General features: G+C 41.6%; 1 protein-coding gene across 1 annotated transcript; it reads right to left on the reverse strand.

Annotated features, from left to right (window-relative positions):
• Window positions 1–3,914: 3,914 nt before the first annotated feature.
• Window positions 3,915–27,807, reverse strand: hhipl2 (HHIP-like 2). The gene is given in 11 exon segments (XM_052153986.1): window positions 3,915–4,465; window positions 4,914–4,996; window positions 14,963–15,044; window positions 15,154–15,299; window positions 15,428–15,554; window positions 16,653–16,984; window positions 17,114–17,257; window positions 21,321–21,532; window positions 21,534–21,974; window positions 27,467–27,624; window positions 27,627–27,807. Coding segments are annotated over 11 exon segments (2,457 nt in total).
• Between the last annotated feature and the right edge of the window lie 108 nt (window positions 27,808–27,915).

Below are 27,915 nucleotides of genomic sequence, written 5' to 3' on the forward strand. Positions count from 1 at the left end.
ATTATGTAGGACTAACATAAAATGTGAGCTCAACGCCAGTCAGAGACACGTTAGAACTTGTCAACACAGTAAGATCATTTTTCCTTAATTGGAAATATTGCCTTGGGCACTAATGCAACCAGTTTTCAGAAGCAAAGCTGCAGTTATTTTAGTTCTGAAGACCCTTCAAATTGTGCAAAATAATCCATGGCTTCCTCCCAGGGCACAAAACGAGCCCCTGCTTTAAACTACAAAGATCTCAAGCCCAGGATTTGCATAGAGCTGAATACTTCTGTGATGACATTTCAGCAAATCTTCACCTTTAGGGAATTTTCCAGACAATGCCTTAAGCTGTCAAACTAAGATGTCGTGCAGTGGCTTTCTAAAAGCTAGTTATTAGTTTCGGTGTGTGTCGTGAATACAAATAATCTGGTTCCAACATGTCAACCTGTTATGGTATGTCCATAAACTGTGCTTTAATTACAGGATACAGTAAAGCTCGGAGTGTTAGGCTTTGAAAAAGACCAACAGGCTCAGCAAACATAATCTCTGTGTACATTAAGTCGGCATTTCACTGTTGAACTTTATGGAATGGCATACTACTATACTATTCTTACTCTCTTTCATTATTTTTACTTTGCACAACATGCACATTTTCTGTATGCATGGAACTTTGAAGATCCTATTACATTTGCCAAAAATACAAAAGTGTTTGACGATTAAACCACATTTTTTACCATCTTTTTTGACCTCGAGGCATTAATCAGTGTATATTTCTTATTAAGCAGCAGACTATACTAGTATTCCATTACAATTCTATGCAACATTTCATAGTATACAACTCTCTTACAAAGGTTATCTGCAACCACTAAAAATACCCTTCTTAACATTATTTGCTATGATGTCTTGTGTCATGACCAGTCCTATGATCACTCATTTGCCTATCAGCATGCTAATGTAGATTTAGATGTCTGTCAATCTGAGAAATGCATTCAGAAAGTGTACAAAAATACCGGTAAAATCAGTCTGATCCTATGATTATTTGTAGGGTTTGCTGCATAAGATTGTGTATTTACACATACTGTACATTTTTGTGTGCTTGCATAGACACAGAGAAGTGCAATACAGACATATTAGCAGCATCTAAAATGTCATGTCATTATGTAGAGCTTTAGAAAAGTATTACAAATATTCCATTTGTACTTCTTTTTATTTTTATTTTACAGATATTTTAGATCCCCCTAAAGGGATAGTTCACCCAAAAATGATCATTCTCTCATACTTTACTCACCCTCATGCCATCCCAGATGTGTATGACTATCTTTCTTCTGCAGAACACAAATTACGATTTTTAAAAGAATATCTCAGCTCTGTAGGTCCATAAAATGCAAATGAATGGTGACCAGAACTTTGAAGCTCCAAAAAAGCCACATAAAAGTGATCCATATGTTCGACAGTGGTTAAATCCATATTTTCAGAAGTGATATGATAGGAGTGGGTGAGAAACAGATCAATATTTAAGTAATTTACGTGTTTTTGGAGCTTCAACGTTCTGGCCATCATTAACTTGTATTGTATGGACCTACAGGAGCTGAAATATTCTTCAAACATTCTTTGTTTGTGTTCTGGAGAAGAAAGAAAGACAGATGCATCTGGGATGAAATGAGGGTGAGTAAATGATGAGAGCATTTTCATTTTTAGGTGAACCATCCCGTCAACCCTAACCCTAAACACTTGGATTCTAGCGCATTAATACATAGGATTGCTTTTATGACTGTTTATGGTGTACTTTATGACAAGCTCAGTGATTAATTACAATAATATCAACCGATTATTTCAATTAATTCAATGTTCATGGATTCAATAAGGATTTATGATTTATGTTTTACATGCTGTCGATACGTCAATGTGCTTTTCAGTGAAAGCAAATGTATCTGTGCCAGTACAGTACTTTACTTAAGAATACCTAATACTAATGAGATCACAATGGTAAAATATATAAAGATGCAAAAGAGTTGGTATTACAGACATCAATTATGACTTGGAGGATAAACTGTTTTACCAAACTTAAAAAAAATGTTCTTTTATATCACTTGCCATTTTCATAAAATGACATTTAGCTTCTACAGTATGTTGAGATACTATAAATATATGTAAGATATTACAGGTGTGAGGTGGAGAAGGCAAGGAACATAACAGCTTGTGATCGGGGGTGATGGATTGGGTTTTCGATGATGTGCATTCTGTCAGCGGATCACCTTTGATTCTCTGTGCTCATGACACAAACTGCTGTAGGTCATTTTTGTTCTTGGAGGTGCAGTATCACACAGTGATGCCACTAGTGAGAACATTATTTATGTTGCCTTTGAAAACATTTTGAGGATTGTTTCCCCATGCCCCATTTCTTTTAGTACCACAATAAGTGCAACTGTAGCCATTAACATTTGCCATTTCATCTTGAAAAAGGGGCAAAAAGCATGTTTTCAGTTCGTATTTCACACATGTGAAATATTTGTATTAAATATTTTGTTACATACACCGGCAGCCATTTCCCCTGCAGCTCTTGCCTGGTTGCCCACTAAAGCTAAGCAGGGTTAAGCCTGGCCATTACCTTAATGGGAGACCTCCTGGGGAAAACCAAGGTTGCTGCTGGAAATGGTATTAGGGAGGCCAGCAGGGAGTGCTCACCCTATGGTCTGTGTGGGTCCTAATGCCCCAGTATAGTGACGGGGACACTATACTGTAAAAAGGCACTGTTCTTCGGATGAGATGTTAAACCGAGGTCCTGACTCTCTGTGGTCATTAAAAATCCTGGTGTCCTGGCCAAATTCCCCCCATTGGACCCTATCTATCATGGCCTTGATTAATCTCCATCCCTGAATTGGCTACATCACTCTACTCTCTACTCCCCACCAATAGCTGGTGTGTGGTGGGTGGTCTGGCGCACTATTGCTGCCGTCGCATCATCATTCCTATGCCATGTAAAGCGCTTTGAGAGCCTAGAAAAGTGCTATATAAATGTAAGGAATCATTATTATTATTATTATTATTTTGAAACAAAATATTTTTATAATTGTATTATTACAGATAAGAACCAATCATTTGCTAATCACATACAATATTATAATATTTTCTGTGGGGTCTACATCTTTTTTTAATTATTATATGCAAATATGTGCATATTTAATAAGATGATGCTTATTAAGTAAATAGTCATAATAGAAATAAATATGTACTCCTACTTTAATATGAAAAGGTTTGAAGAAAAATCCTATTCACCTGTTGTGCCTCTGATGTTAAATTTGTAGTTGAGCAGCAAGTAAGAGTGTAGAAAGTGATACTAAACTTACACTGTCACATGGACATGGTTAGGATCTGCGTTGAAAAGAATTTAACTGCAAACATACCAAAACACGTTTATTGAATGAAACATTTTTAGTTGAACCAAAAAAACCAACCAACAAACAAAACAAATCTTATCATGCATGGTAAATACAGTATATGTTTGCCTTCTGTCTGATTCTATTAAAGGAAAAGTAATACCACTTTGGTTTAACACAAGTTATTTGAAGTTTAAAAAAAGAGTTCTTGTTTTACTTTCTTAGGTTTGTCACAAAATTAACACGTTTAACAATGCAATGTATTTTAGTTTCAAACAATTATGAAAGATTTTCAAAAGCATTCTTGGTTTTTATTTAGAATTTTTCCTTTTAATTTTTGTTTTGCTCTAAAATAAAGATTATTGCCTGTACTAATTACTTAACCACATTCCAAAATTAGAATAACTTTTGAAGAATGCTCTTGTTGCATGCAAAGTCAAATCGAAACACGTGGACTGTTGGTGTTTTCTCCTTGTTCCCACACATGATTATTGACCTCACAGTTGCTATTTCATTGATACACTTTTTGAACTGTACAGTATATCACAGAAGTCACTACATTGCTACAACTGACTTGTGGGTTATTAAAGCATTCTTCCCTTTTTTTGACCAATATTTTATCTTTTTGCTGCGGTCTTGATTATTTTTTGAATCAGTCACCTTAGGTTTGCTGTTCGTGGGTTTCTTCTCTTTTCCAGCCTTTCTAGCCTTTGGTAACCAAACAGTAGGCTTTTCCCCCTCTTTTGGTTTCATTGGTTTAGTTTTCTGGCTCTTCAGAGGTCCTTTCACAGATAATTTGAGTTTGTGGGACAGCTTCCCTTTGTCTTTTTTGTCCTTCTTGGTATGTAACATTGATTTTCTACTGTGAGGAGTGTCTTTCTTTAGAGCTTTGGTGCTTACATTCTTTTGCTTATCCTTTGACTGGGTTGTCTTTGACTTTTCTTGGAGCAGTTTTGCCATAGTTGTTTGGCCAAGGGTTTTTTTCTTTGGTGCAGATGTGGTGGGTTGGGCCCTTGTGGGCTGGCGTGTGCCTGGTGGTTTAGTGGCAAGTTTTATCTTTTCCAGTGGTGGCCTTGTTGGTGATTCATTTATGCCCAGTACAGTTACTGAAAAAACCAACATATTTATATCAGCTGTCACCTTCAGGCCATATAGTTAAAAAAGATTAAAAAAAGATTTTATCTGTTAATCCCAACATTCTATGCAAGCAAATTATTTTTAATGTACGTCTAATACTATTCAACATTTACATTAGTATATTATTCATTTAACCACCATTTTTTCCTAAAGCTACTTACAAATGAGAATAATTCAAGCAGAAGCAATTCATCCAAGTGAGAAAACAATACAAAAAGTGCTCCTGTGCCATATTTAAATAGAGCACTAGAACAGTATAATGCCTAAATTGTGCAGTGAATGCAGAAAAGTGGAGAACAGTTTATTGTTTTTTTAATTAACTGGGATAAAAAAGGCTTAAGGTGTGTCTTCATGTCATTAGAGATACAGTACAAAGAGCTATGACATAAGATGTAGAATGAAATAACTTGTACTTACATTCTCTAGGTACGAATGGCACTTTCTTCCCCCTGACCTTTACAGGAAGTGGCTTGTATTTGCATTTCCCCGGAGGTGCCCTCCTGTACATCCCATACATACAGAGAAAATAACTTAAAGGGATACTTCACCAACATTTTTTAATTCTCTTACAATTCTCCATCCCAGATGTGCATGACTTTCCTTCTTCTTCAGAACACAAATTATGATTTTTAGAAGAATATCTCTGCTCTGTAGGTCCATACAATGCAATTAAATGGGTGCCAAAATCTTGATGCTCCAAAAAGCACATACTGCCATCATAAAAGTAATGTATATGACTCCAGTGGATTAAATAACACTAGGTGAGTGTAAAAACAAAGATATATATTTAAAACTTTTTTAACTACAAAATTTTGCTTCGGCCCAGCTCGGTCACATGGGTCGAAGACATGCTGCCTCTTGCGTGACACACAAGTACTGGAAAGTTCACCCAAGAACTGACACATGAAATACGTAAAATACGGAAGAGCTGTATTGTTTACAACAGAGGAGGAATGTTATACGGAAGCTAAATTGGTTTTGCTATAGATTTGTATTTGTATCTGTTTCTTTTATAAGATAGTGCTTGTGTGTGTTTTTCCTGGATGCCTCAACCTGCTAAAAAACGTTAGATTACATCCGCGGGCATAATCGCAAGAGGAAAGATTAACGTTTCACCGATTTCCTATTTATGATCCTAAGAGACTGAACCTATGGCTGCTTGTTGTTCACTGGGATATCAAAACACCCATTGATTCACTCAAAATATTGAGGGTGTGCAGTGAACATTTTTCCCCTTCCACTTCCACTTCTACCAGCCAAGGGATCTGAAGATATCGACATGCCAACCCGCTTTTCATCATGCGAGAGGCAGTTTGAACCCTCATGACTGTTCATACCACAGCTGGCTGGAATCTAACATTTTTAATAAAAAAAGATTTAAATATTGATCTATTTCTTACACACACCTAGCATTTTGCTTCAGAAGACATTCATTAATCAATCCAATGGAGTCATATGGATTACATTTATGATGGCTATATGTTCTTTTTGGTGCTTTAATATTTTGGCAACCCATTGACTTGCATTGTAAGGACCTACATAATTGAAATATTCTTCAAAAAATCTTCATTTGTGTTCTGCCGAAGAAATAAAGTCATACACATCTGGGATGTAATGTAAACGATGAGAGAAATTTTTAATATTTATTCAAGTCGGCATCGACACAGTCTCCCCTTCATATTGACAAATAGGAAGGAAAAAGAGACATAAAATCCAAACATTTAAGGTAGAGAATTGTCAGTGACACAATCCAATCCGAGTAGTGAAGGACAGTAGAACGTCATGGTTACTGTTGAAACCTCCGTTCCCCGATGGAAGGAACGAGACATTGTGTCGATTGTAGTGACACAAGGGGTCTCTTCTGAGAGCCTCGCGTACCTCTGAACTTGAGAAAAGGCCAATGCCAAGTTGGCAGACAGAATTTGCATGGCACGCCTCTGGATATATGGGTACAAAGGGGAGCGGGCGAGCGAATGTCAGACAGGTTTTCACAGAGGAGCCGAGAATAAGGTTACGGCGCATTACAGTGGTAGGGATAGTGACGTGGCAAGGGGAATACAACATCTCATTCTTTCCATCTGGGAACGGAGGTTACAACAGTAACCATGACGTTTCCCTTCTATCACTCACTCGACGTTGTGTCGATTGTAGTGACACAAGGGGTCCCACTTCAAAATGCCATGCACTACCCGTGTTAAGTGACTGCTGCGTGCTTGAAGCAGCTGGGTCAGCTGCACATACCCCTCCCCAACGCCCTAATGAAAGGTGTCATATACCGCTCTTAGATTCCCAGCACCTGTACGGGAACAGGTGACATGACTTGTATAGGAGCCAGCCATCTCTCTCTATGTTACTCGTCATAGAGTTAAAAAGTGGCTTGGGCTATCTTAACGCTATAGATGCATCAGGGAAGGCGTCCTTTTCCATTCTTATTCTTTCAGGGGGAAACGGCCCTGCCCATACTAGGGGGAGGTAACATGTGGCTAATACACACAGGGGTTGTCAAGCCACCCATGGACATGGTGCGGTGGTAGATCCTGCCTGACAAGGGAGGAGTTGCTACAGACACAGCGACTGGGGGCAGCGAGGACTGCCCAAGGGAGACGCGGGTCCTGCCAGCAGGGGGACCGTATTCCAGAAAATACATCACAGGGAGTTGCCGGAAATGGGAACTATGCCTGTGGAGCCCAAGCCCAACACTGAGTACTCGACTCGTTGTGGATCTGGCGGCGAATTCCTCCACTGAATTTGCTGGCCAGAGGGCTAAGGAGGAAGAGCATTACCAACCCAATGAGCTAACCTCTGTTTAGAGACAGCGTTCCTTTCCGCTGTCTGCCAAAGCAGACAAAGAGCTGCTCAGAGCATCTAGAGCCCAGCGTGTGGTCCACATGGATACGCAAAGCACGTACCGGACACAGCAACGAAGAGGCTGGGTCTGCCTCCTCCCGGGGTAGCTTCACCTGCAGGTTCACGACCTAAACCCTGAAGGGGGTCATAGGAACCTAGAGCACGTAGCCCGGTCATGGTCTTAGGATGAGGTGAGCATCTGCCAGACCGAACTCCAGGCAAGTGTCGCTGAAAGAGAACGCTTGCAGGTCCCCTACCCTCTTGATGGAAGCGAGCGCGATCAGGAGGGCCGTCTTCAAGGAGAGGGCTTTGCGCTCGACTGAATCAAGCGGATTGAAGGGGGGTCTCTGAAGGCCTGAGAGGACCACTGAGAGATCCCAGAAGGGGAACAGGCTTGACCGAGAAAGGTTCAACCTCCGGGCGCCTCTTAAGGAACCTGATAATCAAGTCATGCTTACAAAGGGACTTGCCATCAAATACATCGTGGTGGGCTGCAATAGCAGCAACATACACCTTCAAGGTGGAGTGGGACAGCCTCCCCTCCAACTTCTCCTGCAGGAATGAGAGCACTGACCGAACTGCGCATCTCTGCGGGTCTTCAGCTCTGGAAGAGCACTATTTTGCGAACAGATAACACTTGAGGGCGTGAAGCTGCATGGGGGAGCTCTGGCTCGGTTGATCGTGTCTATGACTGTAGGTGGTAAACCGCTTAAGTCTTCTGCATCTGTGACATGGAGGCATGAAGGTTCCAGAGGTCTGGGCGTAGTGCCAGAGGGTGCCCCGTCCCTGAGAATGGAGGTCCTTCCTCAAGGAAATTTGCCAGGGAGGTGCTGTCGCGAAGAGCGTGAGATCCGAGAACCAGGTCTGAGTGGGCCAGTAAGGAGCCACTAAGGTGACCTGTTCCTCGTCCTCCCTGACCTTGCACTGCACCAGTGCAAGAAGGCTCACTGCCTTTTCGCAGCCCCCGGTGCCAGCTGTGTGCCAGCACCTCTGTACCAATAGGGGACTCCGTTAGGGAGTACCAGAGTGGGCAGTGGGAGTTGTCTTGAGATGCAAAGAGATCTATCTGTGCCCAGCCGAAGTGGCCACAAATCAGCTGGACCACCTGGGGCTGGAGCCTCCACTGTATGCTGAGGGAGACCTGTCGCAACAGCGTGTCCGCCGTCGTGTTGTGGTCGCCCGGGATATGAGTAGCGAGCAGAGACCTGAGTGACGGCTGACTCCTAAGGAGGAGATGGCGTACGAGTTGTGACATGTGACGGGAGCGTACGCCGCCATGGCGATTTATGTACACTACCGTGGCGGTGCTGTCTGAACGGATCAAGACGTGCTTGCCCTGAATCTGCGGGAGAGACCTCTGCAGGGCAAGGAGTACAGCCAACAACTCGAGGCGGTTGATGTGCCAATGCAGGCGGGGCCCCGTCCAGGAGCCAGCGGCTGCGGTCCCGTAGCACACAGCACCCCAACCCAGTTGAGAGGCATCTGTGGTGACCACGACACATCTGCACACCTGCTGTAAGGGGACTCCTGTCCTCAGAAAACAGAGGTCTGTCCAAGGGTTGAAAGTCTGACGGCAGGAAGGGGTGATTAACACACGGTATGTGCCGCAGCACCATGCCCATCTCGGGACTCGAGTCTGAAGCCAGTGCTGAAGCGGTCCGTGGCCAAGGATGCCATATGTCCCAGGAGCCTCTGGAACTGTTTGAGAGGAACCACTGTGCCTGGCTTGAAGCGAGCGAGGCACCTGAGCACTAACTGCACGTGCTCATTCGTAAGGCACGCTGACATTGAGACTGAGTCTAACTCCAAGCTGGGAAAAGAGATGCTTTGAACCGGAGAGAGCTTGCTTTTTTCCCAGTTGACCTGAAGCCCCAAACGGCTGAGGTGCGTGAGCACCTGGTCCCTGTGGGTGCATAGTAACTCTCGAGAGTGTGCTAGGATGAGCCAGTCATCGAGGTAATCGAGTATGCGGATGCCCACTTCATGTAGCGGGGCAAGGGCTGCCTCTGCGAACTTGGTGAAGATGCAAGGGAACGGGCCGACAGGGATGACCTTGTACTGATACGCCTGGCCATCAGACGCAAGCCGTGGGGAGGGTCGATGCTGAGGCAGAATGGAGACATGAAGTACACGTCCTTCAAGTCTACCGCTGCAAACCAATCTAATGCAAATGCAGGTTATAATTTGTTTCTGCGTGAGCTTTCTGAACAGGAGTTTGTGTAAAGTCCGGTTGAGAACTTGCAAGTCCAAGATTGGCCGAAACCCACTGTGAGTACGATGAAATAAGGGCTGTAGAGACCCTTCTCACTCTCGGCTGGAGGGACAGGTTCTATCGCGTCTCTGAGTAGCAGGGTCGTAACCTCTGTACGTAAGGTGCCGGCATTTCTGCCACCCATGCAGTGGAGTGAATACCGCCGAGACGAGGCGGGATCCCGGCGAACTGAATTGACTTTTTCTCGTGAGAAAAGAAAGCCGCGACCACAATGTTGCCATGGCTATGTTCTCGCACTGAGAATATGAACCATTCATAAAATGCTGTCTGCGTGTGTTCGCAGCACAGGCACACGAGGCAGCTTTTTATGACCGTCAGAGGTGGAAGGGCATCTTGAAAAAAAGACGTTCAACTCCTGCTGTGTATTGCTCTTTTATGAGTGGAAACTCAAACTCTTTTAGAGGAAATAAACTCTTTTAGGAGGAGAAACACTTTTCCAGGCAATGAAAGTGCTGTCGAAGCACCCAGGGGCGTGGACTTAGAGGAGAAAGCCACTGGAATGCACTGTAGATCCAACAGCAGTGCTTTATCGCCAGTAGAGGTGAATGGAACAGTGGAGAACTCAGCTTTGCTGTTGCACAACCGCTTGGCTCCGAAGAAAAAATCTGTCTGACATTCGCTCCCCCGCTCCCCTTTGTACCATATGTCCAGGGGCGGACATGCAACTTCTATCTGCCAACTTGGCATTGGCCTTTTCTCAAATTCAGAGGTACGTCACTACAATCGACACAATGTTGAGTGAGTGACAAAAGGAGAACTACAGAAGTTTGGAACGGTCCATGAGTGAACGCATGACAAAATGCTGCTAGCCAGCCAGGTAGAAGGACATTAAACATGATTCTATATGTGAGAATGCTGTTTGTAGACTACAGCTCAGAATTCAACACCATAGTGCCCTCTAAGCTTGATGTGAAACTCCGGGCTCTGGGCCAAACAGCTCGCTGTGCGATCCTGGACTTCCTGTCAAGAAGACACCAGGTGGTTAGAATGGGCAGCAACATCTCCTCATCACTGACCCTCAAGCCCCGCAGGGCTGTGTTCTCAGCCCACTCTTGTATACCCTGTACACACATGACTGTGTGGCAACACACAGCTTCAATGCCATCATTAAGTTTACTGATGATATGACGGTAGTAGTTCTGATCACAATGATGAAACAGAGAGGAGGTGCACACTCTGACATGCTGGTGTCAGGAGCACAACCTCTCCCTCAACGTCAGTAAATCTAAGGAACTTGTGGTGGACTTCAGGAGAAAAGACAGAGAATACAGCCCCATCACCATCAATGGAGCACCGGTGGAGAGAGTCAGCAGCTTCAAGTTCCTTGGTGTCCACATCACTGAGGAACTCACATGGTCTGTCCACACTTAGGCCATTGTGAAGAAGGCTCACCAGCACCTCTTCTTCCTGAGAAGTGAACTTGGAATGAACCACCACATCCAGGCGGTATGAAAAAAGCTTGGAGGTTCATCAGAGACTCCAGCCACCCGAGCCATGGGCTGCTTTCACTGCTACCATCAGGCAGGCTATATTGCAGTATCAGGACCTGCACCGGCAAACTTCATGACAGCCTCTTCCCCCAAGCAATCAGATTTTGGAACTCTTGATCGCTCACGATACATATATCAGCACCACACTTTATTAGCCTCAGACTGGACCCACATTTCATACTTCACTTAATAACACACTGGCAACTGACTATCAACCGACAGTTGAATGTCAACACAACACTTAATATTTAATTACACTGATTACATGGGGGGTCCTCTCATCGTCAATGGGGTTCGCGTGATATGAGCGCAAAGCGATCATCTGTGTTCCGCAACTGCTTTCGGCTCCTTGCATAACTTATAATGTGCGAGTAAGGGCAGCCGGTGGACTTTCTGGTGCCCCTCAAGGGAGTTGGTGCCCTACACAGACTGCGTAGTCAGCTTATAGGGATCGGCTGAACTGTATGTGGGTGAGCTATTTCTGTAAGTCCTTTCCCAATTAAAATAACACCTTGTTGCTGAGTTATTAAGAGTAAATGGTGCAAGATTGTGTGTGTACAGTAAATGCACTTATTAACGTCCTGTTGCTTCAAATAGTAATGGACCCCTGAATTTTCCATTGGTCTGTGAAGTACAAAGAAAAAGCTGGGAGAAACATCTGGTACAGCTATTAGTCAGATTGATTTCAGATGTGTCTAATAATCCTCAGTAATCTTGGTTGTCCAACAGGATGTCTCTTTGGATTTATCCATCAGTTAATAATTAACATCACAGAGATTATTTTTGGTTGTTTATTTGTTTTTGTTTCTAAAATTGTTAATTTTGGCACACATTATCCTTTACTAGATTCAATTTATTTTAGAATCAATCCATTAAAATAAATAAATAATGCAAACCTTTTCATACATTGGAGCACATATCTTACAAAATAGTATAAATAAAAAAATTATTTGGTTTTCACTCATGCAGTTCATTATCAGTGATAGAAGAATGGAGGTTTCCAGAAGCCTGAATGGAATCCATTTAGATGAAGCATGTGCCAGAAATTCCAAGATTCTAAAGAAGGAATACATGACATTTATTTGACACATAGCTGATAGTCCTTCTGTCTCACTGCATGATGTCTTAACTGTGAAGAAATTTGTGCTTTAAGAACCATTCTAATGTGGAATTTACCCATCAATCTGTAAGACTGATAATATAGACACCACTCTTTCTTTAAAATATGAAGTATAATAAGGGGTTAAATTGGGATTTCGGTGGTGGGGGAACTCTAAAATCGGGGTATGATCTTTTTGCCAATTTAAGCAGTTACTAGATCTATGTTAAATATGAAAAGATATTTTTAATATCAGCTCATGTGATATGTGTGAAACAGAAGCAAGTGCTCCTCAAGATGAACAAGAATGTTTTTTTTTGCAATTAATTTGCAATAATGGAATCTTTAAAATACTACAAATATAAGTATATAATACTTATATCATAATTATATTAATATATATTGTAATATATTAATACTGCACTGTAAATGTTGGGTTTGTGTGAGCCTCATACTGACAGCTGTGTTCCCCCCACTTTTAATATGACTGCTACGCCCCTGTCCCACTGTATATTTGCTAGAGAGAGAAAAAAAAACAACCTAGTAAAATAGAAATAAATGCTGAATCAACATAAATGAAGTAGGCTACACATCAATATACAAATAACAGTGAAACCTTTTACGGTGTGTTGGTCGAGTGGTCTTTTGTTCTCAAGTTGATATTATATCTGATGTCGCTTTGTATGTGATTGATTCCTGATTCAAAACCCCTTTGGGTATTCAGCTTTATAACAAATCGTTACTGCATATCTAATAAATGGGGGCACACGGTCTGGTGCCGCTTTCGTATGCCACCTTTGTCTGAATCAGTCAAGATCGAAGCATTATGAGCTTGAAATACATTTCATAAGTACACTCACTAAATAGAGACGGAATGTGTCAAGGGGATCAAATAATAACCGCTTCAGAGAATACAATAAATGGGATGGATTGATGGATCTTTTTGGAATCAAAGGTACCGGAATGCCGTTCCAGACCGTACCGCCCCAATTTTACCCCTGAGTCTAATGGATTTAAAAAGCATTCTTTCATTAAGATCATTAGGCCCATATACCTATATTTTACACGTATTCCCCATATTAAAAAGAAATGTAAATAAATAAACGGATAAACATTGTATAAAATCATAAGATTGAAGTGGGCCCTGGCAACCTAATTCATGGTATATTACCTCCATTACTAACAAATAAATTACAGTAATAGACTTCTGGCCTTAAAGCAAATTACATGGACAAATCAGATTCCCACGAATGCAAGGATGGAGTTCAGAAAAATAAAATCAAGGATTGAATGGAAGGAAATATATTAGATGGCTAGATCAATAAGAACCTCAAATTTGTACAAAGGATGGGTACTGCTTAAAGAACTTTTCTGTGACTTTTCTGATTAATTGGTAAAAATGGAAAGGTAATTAACAATTATAATGCTCTACAAAAGCAAAATGCTAAATTTTGTTGTGACTGAAGTCAGGTCTCTGTCGCCATGTTCACACACCAGCAGATTACGGTTGTCAGTCCTGATTGGAGTGCTTAATACAGTTACGTTCACACACAGGACGGTTATTTACTGTCCAGTGCCCGGGCCCCTTGACTGCCTGGGGGGCCCTGGGCTTTAAGGTTGCGTGATCCAGTTTGGCAATCCCACCACTCGAAAACCCATCAACAATGAAAACAACTCAACAACTTTTGACCATGAAAACGACCCAAAGCCCAACAACTTTTGACGGGTGGCCCTTGGAGATAATTGGCCCTCCACTGTATTGTAATGCACTGTATCCAGGCGCGGTGGTAGAGGTTGGCTTACCGGGCTTGAACCTCGGATGTTTCAGGAAAAGCCCTGATTTGTGTTTTCATATGTGCAGTAAAATAAAATCCTTTAGAACTGGTATTCTGCTCGCTGCACATCAAAAAGTATCTCCTTTATGATCATTCACTGCTGACTGATGTACTGACTGACATGTAACTTGCCAATCGTCGATAAGAATTTACATATGATTCAGCCAATGAGATTGGAACTTTTGGATGTAATTAGGTATGTGCATGTAATTATGTCCGGTGTATAATAATGCACACATGGATGTTTCTGGGCTAAGTCCCGGATGTCCACTGACCCTAGAACTGCCCCTGACTGTATCAAACCATGGTCAATCGACCAGTAACAAGTAGAAAAATTCAGTAGAAAAATACAAAACATTTCTGGTGCTATTTTTTGATTGGTTCAGGTGGTCTACAGTCCACCCTCAATGTTTGTAGCACACAGCCGGCCCCCAAATTGCTTTTAACCAGTGCACACATTGTAAAAACGTTCATATTTTATTTAAAGGTGCACTCTCTTTTTGCTTATGTCATCTTGGATTTACAGTGACACCTAGTGGTGTGGATGCAGCATCATTCAAAATCATTCGTTTTCAGTTACAGATGCCATTGTAGAAATTCACTGTTCACAATCAGCCATGATTAATTTAATTCAAGAGTATTAACAAGTAATATCAAGACGGTTACTGAGACTAAGCAAGTAGTATTCAGCTAGTCGTGTGATTCTGAAATGGTAGCCCCCATGAGGGCGTCCCTCCCTCATGTAGATTAAAACAGAAGGGGAGCAAATTAACAACATTATCTGGTCAGACATCTTATCCAAATGCAGACACTGACCTGCCAAAATGACAGATGTTTGCAGAGTTGTCCAAAGGTTACACAAATGCTAAGCATTTTCCTATCAAACCTAACCAAATACTCAGTTCTCAGCAAATTATACATACCTAGATGGATCCACAAATTTGTAGACTGTGCCAAAGGGAGAATTTGCACTTGGGTAGGAGGTCGCCAGAAAATACATTTCTCCTTCAGGAAAGATGGCATGAGGAAAGACAAAAGAAACATATCGTATGAAAGTCACATTATTGCTTTAATATTTATATTGGGGATTTACAAAACCGCAAAGCAATCCAACCTGCTTCATCTTCAGCAAATGAGATGATGAACTTGTGGTGATGATTTATAAGGCCAGGGAAAGAGCAGGTTTTAGTGTCACCCATGCACACATTATTTTCCTTCCATCTCCCAGTTTTCTTATCCTCCTCCAGAGCCATCAATCGTCTGAATTAAAACAACAGCAGGTTTTGTCATTTCTCCAAGACTAGTTTTAAATAATTTTCTGTTTTATAGTTGCAACATTCTGAGTATTTCTGTTACATTTCTGAAAGCCATCAAAGGTTGGTCCTTACCCATTCATAAAGTCTCCAAAAATGTAAAGACCATTGAGGTTTGGTGACTCGCATCCTCTATACACATATCCTCCAGTTACTGACTTCCCAATGTGGTGTCCATAGGCAAATATTGGAAGAATGTCATCTATCAAAACAAAATATATTTCTTATAGTGGGCTATAACAATGTGTGCTATGAAATGCGAATTTGTCCTTTATGTTGTAGAGCTTTTCATTCTTTCACTTCAAAATCAAATAGTTCTCCCTAAAATTTCAATGTTTACCCCTTATTATTTTATTTCTTCTGTAAAACACAAAATTAGACATCTTTTCCATGCAGCAGAAGTGGATATTGATTTATACGGTCAAGTTCCAAAAAGGACCAAAACGTAAACAATCATAAAAGTATTACAGAAAATATGTTTTGGATGTTATATTCCAAGTTTTCTTAAACTGTTTGATTTAACTTTCAAAACACTCCAAAATGTAAGCCATATTTCTTTCTTCTGCAGAACATGAAGTTATTTAAAAGAATATTTGTCTGGAGGTCAATACAATTCAAGTGAATGGTGGCTAGAACTTTGACTCACCAAAAATCACATAAAGGCAGCATAAAAGTAATCCATATGACTCCAGTGGTTAAAGCCATATCTTCTGAAGCAATATGATTGGTGTGGGTGCGAAACAGATCAATACTAAAATTATTTTTATCCATGATATGCATGAAGAATGCATGAAGAATGTGAAGAATGTGAATCACCAGAAAACAAAAGTGAAAGTGGAGATTTATAGTACAAAAATACATATCATATCATTCAGGAGATCTGGATTTAACCACTAGAGACTAATAGATGACTTTTATGCTGACTTTATGTGATTTTTGTAGATTCAAAGTGCTGGTCACCATTCACTTGCATTACGGTGTTGCATTGGAATGCATTGAAATGTCTTGGAGATGAGTAAATTATGACAAAATTGTTATTTGTGGGTCTATTTGGGTTGTGGGTTATGTGAACTATGAATTTAAAATTGTCTGAAAAGCCCAAACTTAAATTCACTTTCAGAATTTCCAGATATCAGTTGCACAAATGTATAAACTTGCCTTTAGTATGAATTTCTCCAGTGAATAGTTTCACTAAGCAATAAACATTTTGGAATGCTCTGTTTGGTCACATTTTGTGCGACCCATACTGTATGTGCGTTGGTTTGTGTAAATTTGGCTGCAATTCTATGATCCAGCTCACCTAGAGAGGAGTTTTGGCACAATTTCATATCAAAGCATTCAAAGCCTTCTTTGGCCCTCCATCCATAGTTTCCCCCCTTCACAATGATGTCAACTTCCTCATATCGATTCTGGCCCACATCTCCACAGAAAATTCTCCCTCTGCCATAACTGGTCACTGGATCCCCTCGATCCACTGAGCAGCGCCACATATTCCTCACACCGTAGGCATAGACTTCTGGTTTAGCATCAGGCTCTCCGAGGAAGGGATTGTCTGGTGGAATCTTATAGGGCTTCCCATCTATACTGCTACCGTCCACATCAATGCGGAGCACTTTGCCCAACATTGCTGATCTAAAAATTTGCATATCAGGTAAATTGTTATGATAAAGTGTCTGAGAGAGAGTTATTGGAAAGAGTTTTATCAAAAGTATATTTGTGACACTCATCCTTCAACAATTATAGTTTCAGAACTTTCATTACTTGTTTTGGGAATTTCCAAACTTTCCAAAAGGGTCCCCTGCTTTTCCGCCATCCCCTGTGAAGATGTATAGGTATCCATCTAGACCAAACAAGAGCTGTCCACCATTATGGTTTGCTGCAGGCTCCTCAATCTCAAGAAGAACTCTGTAGATACAGATTGGCATAGATCTACAGTATTGGCATAGAACGAGAATTTGGTTTAAAAGTTTATGCTTAAAAGGATTGTCCACCAAAAAATCTTAATTCTCTCATTTACTCTCTCCATCTCAAATTGTTCTGCTGCTGAACACAAAGATATTTTTGAAGTATGTATGATGTGTTTTTGTCTATAAAATGTCAATGTGGTCCAAAACTTTCAAGCTCCAAAAAGTTAATAAATGCAACATATAAGTGATCCATAAGGCTTAAGTGATTTGATTCATATCTTCTGAACCAATATAATCTCTCTGGGTTCAAAACAGGCCGTATTCACAAAATATGGATATCTGGCCCGATTGGAACAAAGTTCAATCTTCAAGATCTTTGATGCTGCACACGGTTGCCAGGTACTCAAACCTGGTATCATTGTAAACAATGAGATCTTGCATTAAAATGTTTTAGTTTATCATGAACTTTATGGTGAAAAAGGTAAAATTTGAAAATAGCCTGAAGTCAACCCATACAACTGTATTATTTTAACTCACGTTTGCATTTTCGGTGAGTTTGCTCAGGTTTGTTTTGTATGTTTTGTTATTTTCTCCCCGCGTCTCGCAGGTGCAACCCGCATGCATGATCGGCATTTCCATGGCAACACCTGTTCTCCTCTAATTCGCTCCCTTCTTAAGCCCTTCATGTTCTCAGTATCTTTGCTAATTTGTCGTTTGGTGTGAAATATGTCACCTCACACTCTCAAGCAAGCAATGTGTAAAGGAGTTAATGGAAAGGAGGAGGCGAGAACCAGCTTGACAATATAAATATATATAATATGTATTAATAATATATAAATATTATTTTTTTGAAAAACGTAAACAAAAGACACAAACACACATGACGGTCAGCTGCCCGTAAATGCTCTCTCTCTCTGTCGCACCACCATCCGCAGTCGGCGGACAAATTATAAAACTTCTCTTATAATTAGCCTGATAAGGGACCGGGTGTGCAACATCACAATCTGGCCCCACCCTCTGCCCTGTCACATTCCTCCCTCGTTCTATCAGGCCATGGAGCCCCCGGCATGACATACACCCCCCCCCTTTCCCTGGGGAGGGCGTGCCCTAAGCCCCGTCTGCCGGCAGGTCATCCCCGCCTTCCTGAATCTGGGAGGGGACAGGGTGAGGGAAACAAAAATAATTAAAATAGGGGGTACTTCCTGTAACATTGTAGTACCACCCCCAAAAAAAAAGTGCTGTAAAATTTAAAAGAGGAAAAGGCCAACATGGAGCGGCAGTGCGAGATAGAGAGGAGAGAGAGGAGAGAGAAAAAGACACTTACACGCCGGTTCTCCGATACACCGTAGCTTGGTCCTCGGCCACTCCTCCACCCTCTAATGGAAAACAGCTGTGCCTCCCCGGGCTGATCCCTGGCAGACGGAATGCCCCGCCACGTTCTGGAACAGGAGGGGTCTCCCCCACCCATGGCAGTGGTTCTCCCGCTCCAGGTGGTTGGCAGTGAGCCCTTTCCCGCTCGCTGTTGGCGGGCCCTACCTGTGTTTGAAGAATCCAGCTACTGGTGTCTTCATTCTTTGTTACACTGGTGTCAAAACCCGTTGAAGTACACCCCATGGAGTCCTTGCAGTTGGCCGATATCCTCCAGTCTCTCGCCAGCTTGCATCAAACCAACCATCAATCCCTACTTGAGCTACACCAAGACCAAGATCTTTGGATCTTTGAGATTCTGCGAGCTCATGCTGAGGACTGGCATGCGATCCAGAGCCTCATCGTCCAGGAGAGAGCCCTGGCTGCAACCCCGGACAACCACAGCCCCCTGCCCCCACCCAAGCTCCTGAAGATGGGGAGGAAGATGATGCCGAGGCCTTCCTCTATTTATTTGAGAGAACCACCGGGATCTGTGGCTGGCCGCGTGACCAGTGGGCGCATCTAACACAGGAGAATTTGCTCCAAGTTCAAGAAAGACAGAGCCAGCTGTATAACAGGGGGGCTCAGCTGCGGGAATTCGCACCGGGAGATAAAGTGCTCGTATTACTCCCCACACCGAACTCCAAATTACTTGCCAAGTGGCAAGGACCCTTTGAAGTCACATGACAAGTGGCTATTACAGGAGGTTTGTGCCTAATTACTCGGACGTCACCACATGCGGCATCTGAGGGCGGTCCTGAGATCGCTGCAATGGGTGGGGCTAACAGCAAACCCCAGGAAGCTGGGCTCCAGACCCGGTCCAGTGGAAGGAGCAGTGCCAACAGGCATTCACGCAGGTTAAGGCTGCACATTGCGGGGGCGCTTTTGCATGCACCTAATTTCTTTTAATTACAGACAGAAGATTCAGACAGAGGACTGGGGCCGTACTCTCGCAGGTGGTGGAGGGTGAGGAGCGCCCAGTGCTGTACATCAGCCGTAAGCTCTCCCTGAGGGAAACAAAAAACAGCACTGTGGAAAAGGAGTGTCTTGCCATCAAGTGGGCGGTCTTCACTCTCCAGTACTACCTGCTGGGGCGGGCTGTCACCCTGTGCACGGCTCACTCCCCACTCCAAGTGCTCCACCGCATGAAGGATACCAAAGTGCAGATCACTCGGTGGTATCTGGCTCTCCAGACTTTTAAATTCAAGGTGGTCAACAGACCGGGGGCACAGATGGCTGTGCTGATATCCTTCCTTGTATGTGGCAGCGGGGACATGGTCAAGTGCCCGTCCGGAGAGAGAAAGCGGTAAGGGCACCTGAGCTAAATTAGAGAGAGTTGTTATGCCTAACATCTGTCTCTAATTCCAATGTGCACGGGGAGAGCAGCATAAAAGCACCCACACCACTAGCAGAAAGAAGAGAGAGAGAGATACTGGGTCGAGAGCCTTAATGTGAAGCTGATGTGACTGTGAAGCTGATAAGTTAGTGTGAAGCTGTTGAGTTAGAGTGAAGTCACGGAGTTATTGTGAAGCTGTAAACCATGGAAATTGTCAATTAAAAGTTCCCTACCTGTATTTGAAGAATCCAGCACCCGGTGTCTTCCTTCTTTGTTAAAGTCTACATTTATTCACGGACGATCACTATTAATAGTAGCCATGATTTGTGTGGTAGTAGATGAATATGATTAATTACACTTACATTCTCTACAATTGAATGGAGCCTATATCCAACTAGTCCTGACGAGCACCACATTTTCAATGCCTATATAAGGAGTGCATCACTGTCATAAAAATGCCTGACATTCAACAAGGACACAGTTAATGCACAAAGGAAGTCCAGATTTGTAATCATCTAATGCATTGCATACTGCCAATTTACACTACCAACTTCTTATGAATGTGCTGTATTTGTTTATGTCACTGGTGCTAGACAGAATGGACTATATAATAGGATGTAGACGTTGCAATGACAGCAGAAGAACCTCTAAAGTAAATGGCACTTGACCCAGCCCATTAGTGCTTTGCACACACAATTTCGCCAACCCTATTGTCCCTAGACTTAGCACAGGCTTGCACGAAAATACCAAAACTTAATTGACATGCCCAGTGACTTGTATGACTTAACTCATAGCACTGAGCCAAGGTGCGCTAAAAACAGGGCCCGTAATCTCTTAGCCAATTGGCTCGCATACTCTATGGCCCAAGCTGATTTGTATTTTGACATGCAATATGTTAAGAAAAGCAGCTGACATACAGTAGTGCAGCTGATAGGTCCTTTTACGTATATTCTGTTAGCCAATCAACTTGTGTACTCTCTTTTTGTCTAACAGCCTCAGTTGTTTGCAGGTAAGCTGGTTACACTGCAACACAATATAAGAGTTTTCTATCTGAAGCCCTCTTCTACATGTCTAAATCTGCTTCAAGGGGATAATTTGTATGTCTAATTGTGCAGCAGTTGGATGTGTTACATGCTCAACTGAGTATGCCTGTGTATATTCTAGCAGAAGCAAGAATTAGTATTTGCTCTGCTGCAGCAGCAGCAATGTCAGCAGATCTATTCTGCCAAGACCAAACCTACTAATTTGTGATATTCATTGTAGCATTTTAAATTTATTCTGAGAGATGTCATGACTCAACTTTATGTTTCAAACAAACCTCTCTGATTCAGGGTCTGCCATGTTCATGTCATGAGTTGAGACCCTCATCTCGCTGATGCGAACTTTCTCAAGTATGCCATTGATCAGAATGGAATAGTAGATGAAGAAGCGGCCATTGTTTCTGTATTTCAGGTGGAAGGCAAGCCCCAGGAAACCTCTTTCATCTCCCAGCCACATTGTGGTCAGTACCTCACCACTAATGTCCAAAAAGCGGTTGCTCTACGCGGCTGCCATCCCTCAGATACACCCATACAAAACCTATCTGCTCTGCCACAAACATGCGGTGGGTGTCATCTCCACTGTGGACCATCAGCACAGGGTTCCTCAGCCCATTGGCCACTTCTGTCAAGCATAGCTGCAGGCAGCCTTTGGTGTCTTCCACCACCTTGCCCAGATTGCTGTACAGATCATTGTTCTTCAGGACGTTGGGGTAGCAGTAATCTTGGTCAGCAAGGTTAATGAGTGTACAGAAATGCGAGCGGTCTCTCTCACAAGTCTCCTGTAGTGTCTGGCTGTTGGTGAGATACTTGACCACAGAGTGACACTTGTTATGGAAGTCTGAACAGTAGGAGAAGCACAGTCCAGGCAGGTGACGCATTGGAGTGTATGGGTCTTCAGCATCAAACAAGTGTGCAGCGTATGGGGAACACTCCTGTAAGAGAGTGATACAATTCAGAACAATATTGAGTTAAACAAAAGTTATGTCAAGTAAATGTTATTTGAATAGTGCATTTTACAATACAGGTAGTTTCAAAGCAGCTTTGCAGAAGGTCATGCCTTAATATCTTAATATACCTAGTGAACAGCTTTTTAGAAAATCATGTCTTATTATCTTTATTAGCCCCCATTGAGAAAGCCAAATGCAACTGTGGCAAGGAAAAACTCCATAAGATGTTAGTTATTGGATGGAAAACTCCATAAGTTATTCAGTTAGTGGAGAGAACAGTCTTCCTCTGGATTTACGTTAAATGTGTACAGTATATGCTAATAGTATTTTTGTGTTAAATTTGTAATACAAGTCATGTATTCATTGAATAGATTTAAGTAATCTGATTTTTTCAATGTGAAAATGAGGCAGTTTTTAATACTGTAATGATAACCATTAAATTGCAAGGCAATTGTAGTCCCTCCAAAATTGACTGCATGGATGTTGGCAGGGGTCGATGAAAGTTCTTTTGCTGGTTGACAGGCTTTAATTGGCAATAGTTTATTGTTTGTGAATTACATTTTAAAAGACAAAAGAGATGCAGGCAGTGGTCAGTTGACCATCCAACATGATCACATGAGAAGTTGGCATACTGTTTCCGTCTGTTCTGATATCCTTGGATCGACCACATTATGCTGACTCAGCAACAAGCACCATCTCCTATCTGTTTTTTAATGTTGGCTCCAGTTTATAAAATCTGCATTCCTCCACAATGTATTACAGCCTCTACAGCTGAAAGCAACTCTCTTCACAACTTGCTTGTGGTGCCCCTCGGTGGACATTGCATCTGGAAAATGAGCTCACACGTGCCCATATGCTCAACAGCACCCACTACTTTGTGCATCAGAGGCAGCGTTTTGCATTTTGGTAAGCACAGAACGATTTTAGCCAAAGGAAAGTCCCTCTACTTTTTCCAATTTCACTGTGAGATCAGTCTAGACCATCAATTTGTGTCAGACTGGCATGGGCCACAGTAGGTACAGTAGTAGTTTATTGTCTGTCAAGTCAATTCTAAGAGACTGAGACAATGCTTGCTGATAGTGCCTATTGCTGTCTAGCTGTTTGCGTATAACTGGATCTTCTGAGGAAAATGTGAGTCATGCTTGCATGTACAAAATTCACCACCATGATGCAACGTGATATCGCAGGAAATCAACATGTTGGTTTGAAATGTTCAAGTACCCTACAGTAGACCCCATTTTGCAATATAAATAACAATCGCCATCCCCCATCAGACATTTTTGCACCAATTCAATTATGTTTACCTTTCCCTCTGGTGCTAGCATGTTGCGTGAACAACCTCAGAAACAAATGTTCTGGTCCCCTGAAAACCAGGAAGTTGTTGCTTTATAAGCAATAATGAGCACATTTTGGAGGTAGCATTTTTGCTGTAAAATTACATTTTCGCTCCACTGACGTTTAGGTTTAGGGTTGAGGTTTGGATTAGAGTGTAGGGTTAATAAAATATTTATTCCTGTTGACTGTATTACAGACTGTATTACGTTATTACAGCTAAAAACACATCTTGTTTTATCCCATTCGGACCCTTTGTCCATTACAATGGACATCACATGTCAGCCCTTTTTTTTTCCAATTCTGGAGCATTTCACCTAGTTTAAAGCCTGCAGTCCATGAGATTGGACGTTTGTCATCCAATCAAATCGCAGTAAAGCTCTGCATGTGGTAATTGAAAAAAAAAAACCACTACATTGAAGAGAAGCATGGCAGCACTTCTCTCCAAACACAGAAGCAACAATTTCTTTGATTTTATTTACATTTTTGTATATGTTTGCCAGTATTTCATATTTTGTCTGTAAAATAGAAGGATTGAACTTATTAATTAAAGTTAAAAATCATTTGTAGAATTGCAAGTTTTAAATCAGGATTTTTTCAAATGTGTCTGTCCATTACAATGTACAGTGGGTTCGAACACCTGTTTCTGAAAGCACATGTCCAGTAATGCTGATTGAAATTTCTTATATAAAAAAAATCTATATCACAGTACTAATACATTTTTTAAATTTTTTTAACTATTTAATATGCAGAATATACAGTTCTTGAAGTGCTTGAACATATAGCTGATGGAAATATCTCAGATGTTGACTTTATGTGGAGTGATGAGGAAGATGGAGATGGAAATGCAGATGATGCTAGATCTCCAACAATGGAGATCTAGATGAAGATCTAATGAAAATTAGGGATAGTTAGTTAGTTAAGACATTAATATTTTTTATAGGTTTTATATTGTAAATAAATGACAATATAAAACTTGTATGAAGTTGTTTGTAAGGGACAGTTTTTGGTAATAATTTCAGGGGAGGACAGAGATGAGCCACTACCCGTAGTAGGGGAAGAAATTGAGATTGATGCAGAGGAAAGTCAGAATCAAGAAGACAGAAGATTATGAGCATGAGGCAGATGTAGAACCAGTACTTGGTGATGATCCTTTTACAAACATCACACAAAAGAGTGATATTCAGTGGCGTCGTCACACCCGCTTTACCCCAGTAGAAACAACGTGGGAAAGTCCCACCACTGACCCCCCTGAGCCACTAACACCACACGGCTACTTCAATCAGTATGTTCCAAGTCAGATGTTTGAGCTGATGAGCACAATGACCAACATATATGCAGAACAAAATGGAGTCAGGGGGTATAAACATGCCTCAGCTTCTGAGATTGAAGTCCTTGTTGGTCTACATATGGCAATGGGAGTTCTTGGTCTTCCAAGAGTGAGAATGTGCTAGTCCTCCAGTATCAATATTGGAATTTTCAAGGAAACCATGTCTTTTTTCCAACTCCGCTACAACATGCATGTTGTGAACAACCATGAGAGGCCTCCTGGAGATACTGATGTTTTCTTCAAGGTCAGACCAATCTATGAGTCCATAAGGAAACGCTGTCTGCAGCTACACCTGGAGGAAGATCTCTGTATTGATGAGCAGATTGTGCCTTTCAGAGGAAAACTCTCTGTGCTCCAGTATATCAAAGGGAAACCTACACCACGGGGAGTGAAGATGTATTTCCTCTGTGGCAAAAGTGGGCTTGCTTATGATTTCCTCATCTATCAAGGTGCCACAACAGAGCTTACTGAGCAAAGCAAAAAGGTTCTAGGGCATGGAGCTTCTGTTGTCTTCCACCTGTGCCAGAGAATCCAGGCTCCCAACCACAAGCTCTTTTTTGACAACTATTTCACCACCTACAATGATCTTGAAGTTCTTGCAGAAAAGAAAATCCATGCTGCTGGAACAGCAAGGCTTTGCCGCTTTGCAAATCCGCCACTGAAGACAAAGAAAATGCGGGGGAACCATGATGAAGTTAGAAGTAGGGATGGAAAAGTTGTTCTAGTGAAGTGGTTTGATAACCGCTCTGTTGTACTGGCCTCCAACTTTGTTGGTGTTGGAGATGAAGATGAAGTTGAGAGGTGGGATAAGAAAGAGATGCAGTTTGTGAAGGTCAAGCGTCCATAGGTTGTGAAGAAATACAACAAGGGCATGGGAGGGGTGGACAAGCTTGATCAGCTAATCAGCCTTTACAGGATTGATATCAAGTCCCGCAAATGGCCACTGCGCATGATTACTCATGCTTTTGATGTTTCTGTAGTGAATAGCTGGCTTGAGTATCGCAGGGACAATGAATACAAAGGAACTCAGCCACAGAAAATCATGGATCTCCTTGAATTCAAAATGAATGTGGCCGAAGTGCTTGTGCGTTCTGGGAAGCCACAGGGTTAAAAAAAATGAGGGAGGCCAAGCAATTCTAACGCAGCCAGTACCTCTCAAACTCCACATGATGAAGCTGGACAAAAGAGAGTGGCAAGGAAATGGCGGACAGTTCTTGAAGTCCAAAAAGATATGGTTGACCACCTGCCAAATTATGATACAAAAAAAGAAGCAACAAGATGCAAATTGGAAGGTTGTTCTGGGAAAACACACATCATCTGTGATAAGTGCAAGGTGCACTACTTCTTTGTGTCACAGAGAAATTGTTTCAAAGATGCACACTGGAAATGACTCTAACATTGATGACTCTAATGACTCTGACTGCATTGATTGATTCCTAGGTTTATTTTGTTATGAAAACAAATGTGCAATTTGTAAAACAAAAACCTCAAAATGAAAGTTGAAATTTTATATTAAAGTTGAAAAGTTAATATGTTATAAGCTTAAAGTATAGACCAACAATTGTTATGTTTTTCATTTTATTTCATGTTGGTACATTTTTTTTGAAGTACCCCAGTTTTGACCTGACGTCCATTGAAATGGACAAAAAAAATTACAATGAAAGAGTGCTGAAATTTGTAATATTTGTATTTGGTCTCATTTATAGAAGCCTCATGAGCTGGGAAAATGTACTTTTATATTTTTCAGAAACTGGAAACATAATTCAGGTCTGAAGGGGTTAAGTGCCATTCTCAGATTTCAGCAGCAGATCTTTCCACTTATTCACAGTGCAATCTGTCTGCCATGATGATATGAGGTTGCGAGGCATTTCTATGCAGTTGCTAGGGTGTTCTAGTTGCATCGCTTACTGGCCGAAGTCCAACGAGCTCAACTCTCTGTCTCTGATATTCTGGTCCTTATGGCTTGGTCCTTCCTGGGATTTTTTGAGCTGTTTGACATTCACCATATTGCTTCAAAGGAGAAAATTCACAGTTTAATTCAGGTTTTGTGGTCAGTACCTTGCTGTTTGGCGCTCTGCACGATCCAGTCAAGCCAGGTTCATGACGCGTCCAGCGCGAGGATGCGCGCGAGTCGCGCAGCGCGCTGTTCAAATGGGAAGCGCATTCAAAGCGCTTTTGGAATAAACCATAATAAACTAATGCCCTGTTTGTATTTTCTTTTTAAATTTGCCTCGTCCATATTTCATTGTAGGCTAACTTATTTCGTTGTAGCCTACCATATTTCATTTTTATTTATTTTGTTTATATATAGGCCTACGGCCCCATCAAACGCTGTTTTATCCAGAATAAACCCCAAAAGAAATGTTTGTATCCTGTGGTGATTATATCCAACCCACCAGCTACATACATTTAGAATGTGATCTATGCAAAGAGAAATCTTCGATGCTGATTTTTAAATGAAAGAAAAAAAATCCTAATCACAACCCTTTCATTTCAGATGCGATTATATGCCATTTTAAATTACAGTTTAATATTAGTCTAATATTAAATATTAGGCTATTAATTAATAATGGAATTTGAATTGTGTTTATTAGTTATTACTCCCAGATCACATTTAGTTTACATTTTAATGTATAAAGGTATAAAGTTTAATGTATGAAGGTTAATAAAAGCAGGTACTTTTCAGTTCCTTTGAAAATCTCTTACACATCTATAAATAAACATAAAAATGGTTTCTTACAGTTCAAGTATTAGTTCATTAGAGCATTTACAATACAAACTTAATCAAGTTTTGTTGATTAAGGATCAGACATACCTGGCACATAACATCTTTTACCAAATCAGCACACACGTTATACTCTTCCTCACCGATCAGGTCCATAATATCCCAGTACCTCATCGCAATACTGTTGTCCGTTTTTTGGTCACAACAACCAAATTTCTCGTAATGCCTGCAGAACTCAAGATGTTGGGGGGTTTGAAAGGTGGCTGATAGTCCAAACACTGAGGATGTGCCAGTGAATGTCTCAAATAAGAGAAGAAAATGATGAAGCCTACTATGGAATGTCCTTGCATCCATTTGGTCCTCTTAGTCGGCAAACTACCCTGGGGGTACTTTGCACAATGATGTCTTAGTAAATTCTGCTCTCTCGGCATTTTTGCCGTGTGTATGAAAGGGAATGAGTCTATTTGCTTTTGATCGTTTTTGTGTGTGTGTCTGTGCAGAGCAATTCTATGTGTGTGCGGGTTGCGTGCAAACTCTTC

This window comes from Xyrauchen texanus, chromosome 22, assembly GCF_025860055.1.
Source record: "Xyrauchen texanus isolate HMW12.3.18 chromosome 22, RBS_HiC_50CHRs, whole genome shotgun sequence".
Classification (NCBI taxonomy): domain Eukaryota; kingdom Metazoa; phylum Chordata; class Actinopteri; order Cypriniformes; family Catostomidae; genus Xyrauchen; species Xyrauchen texanus.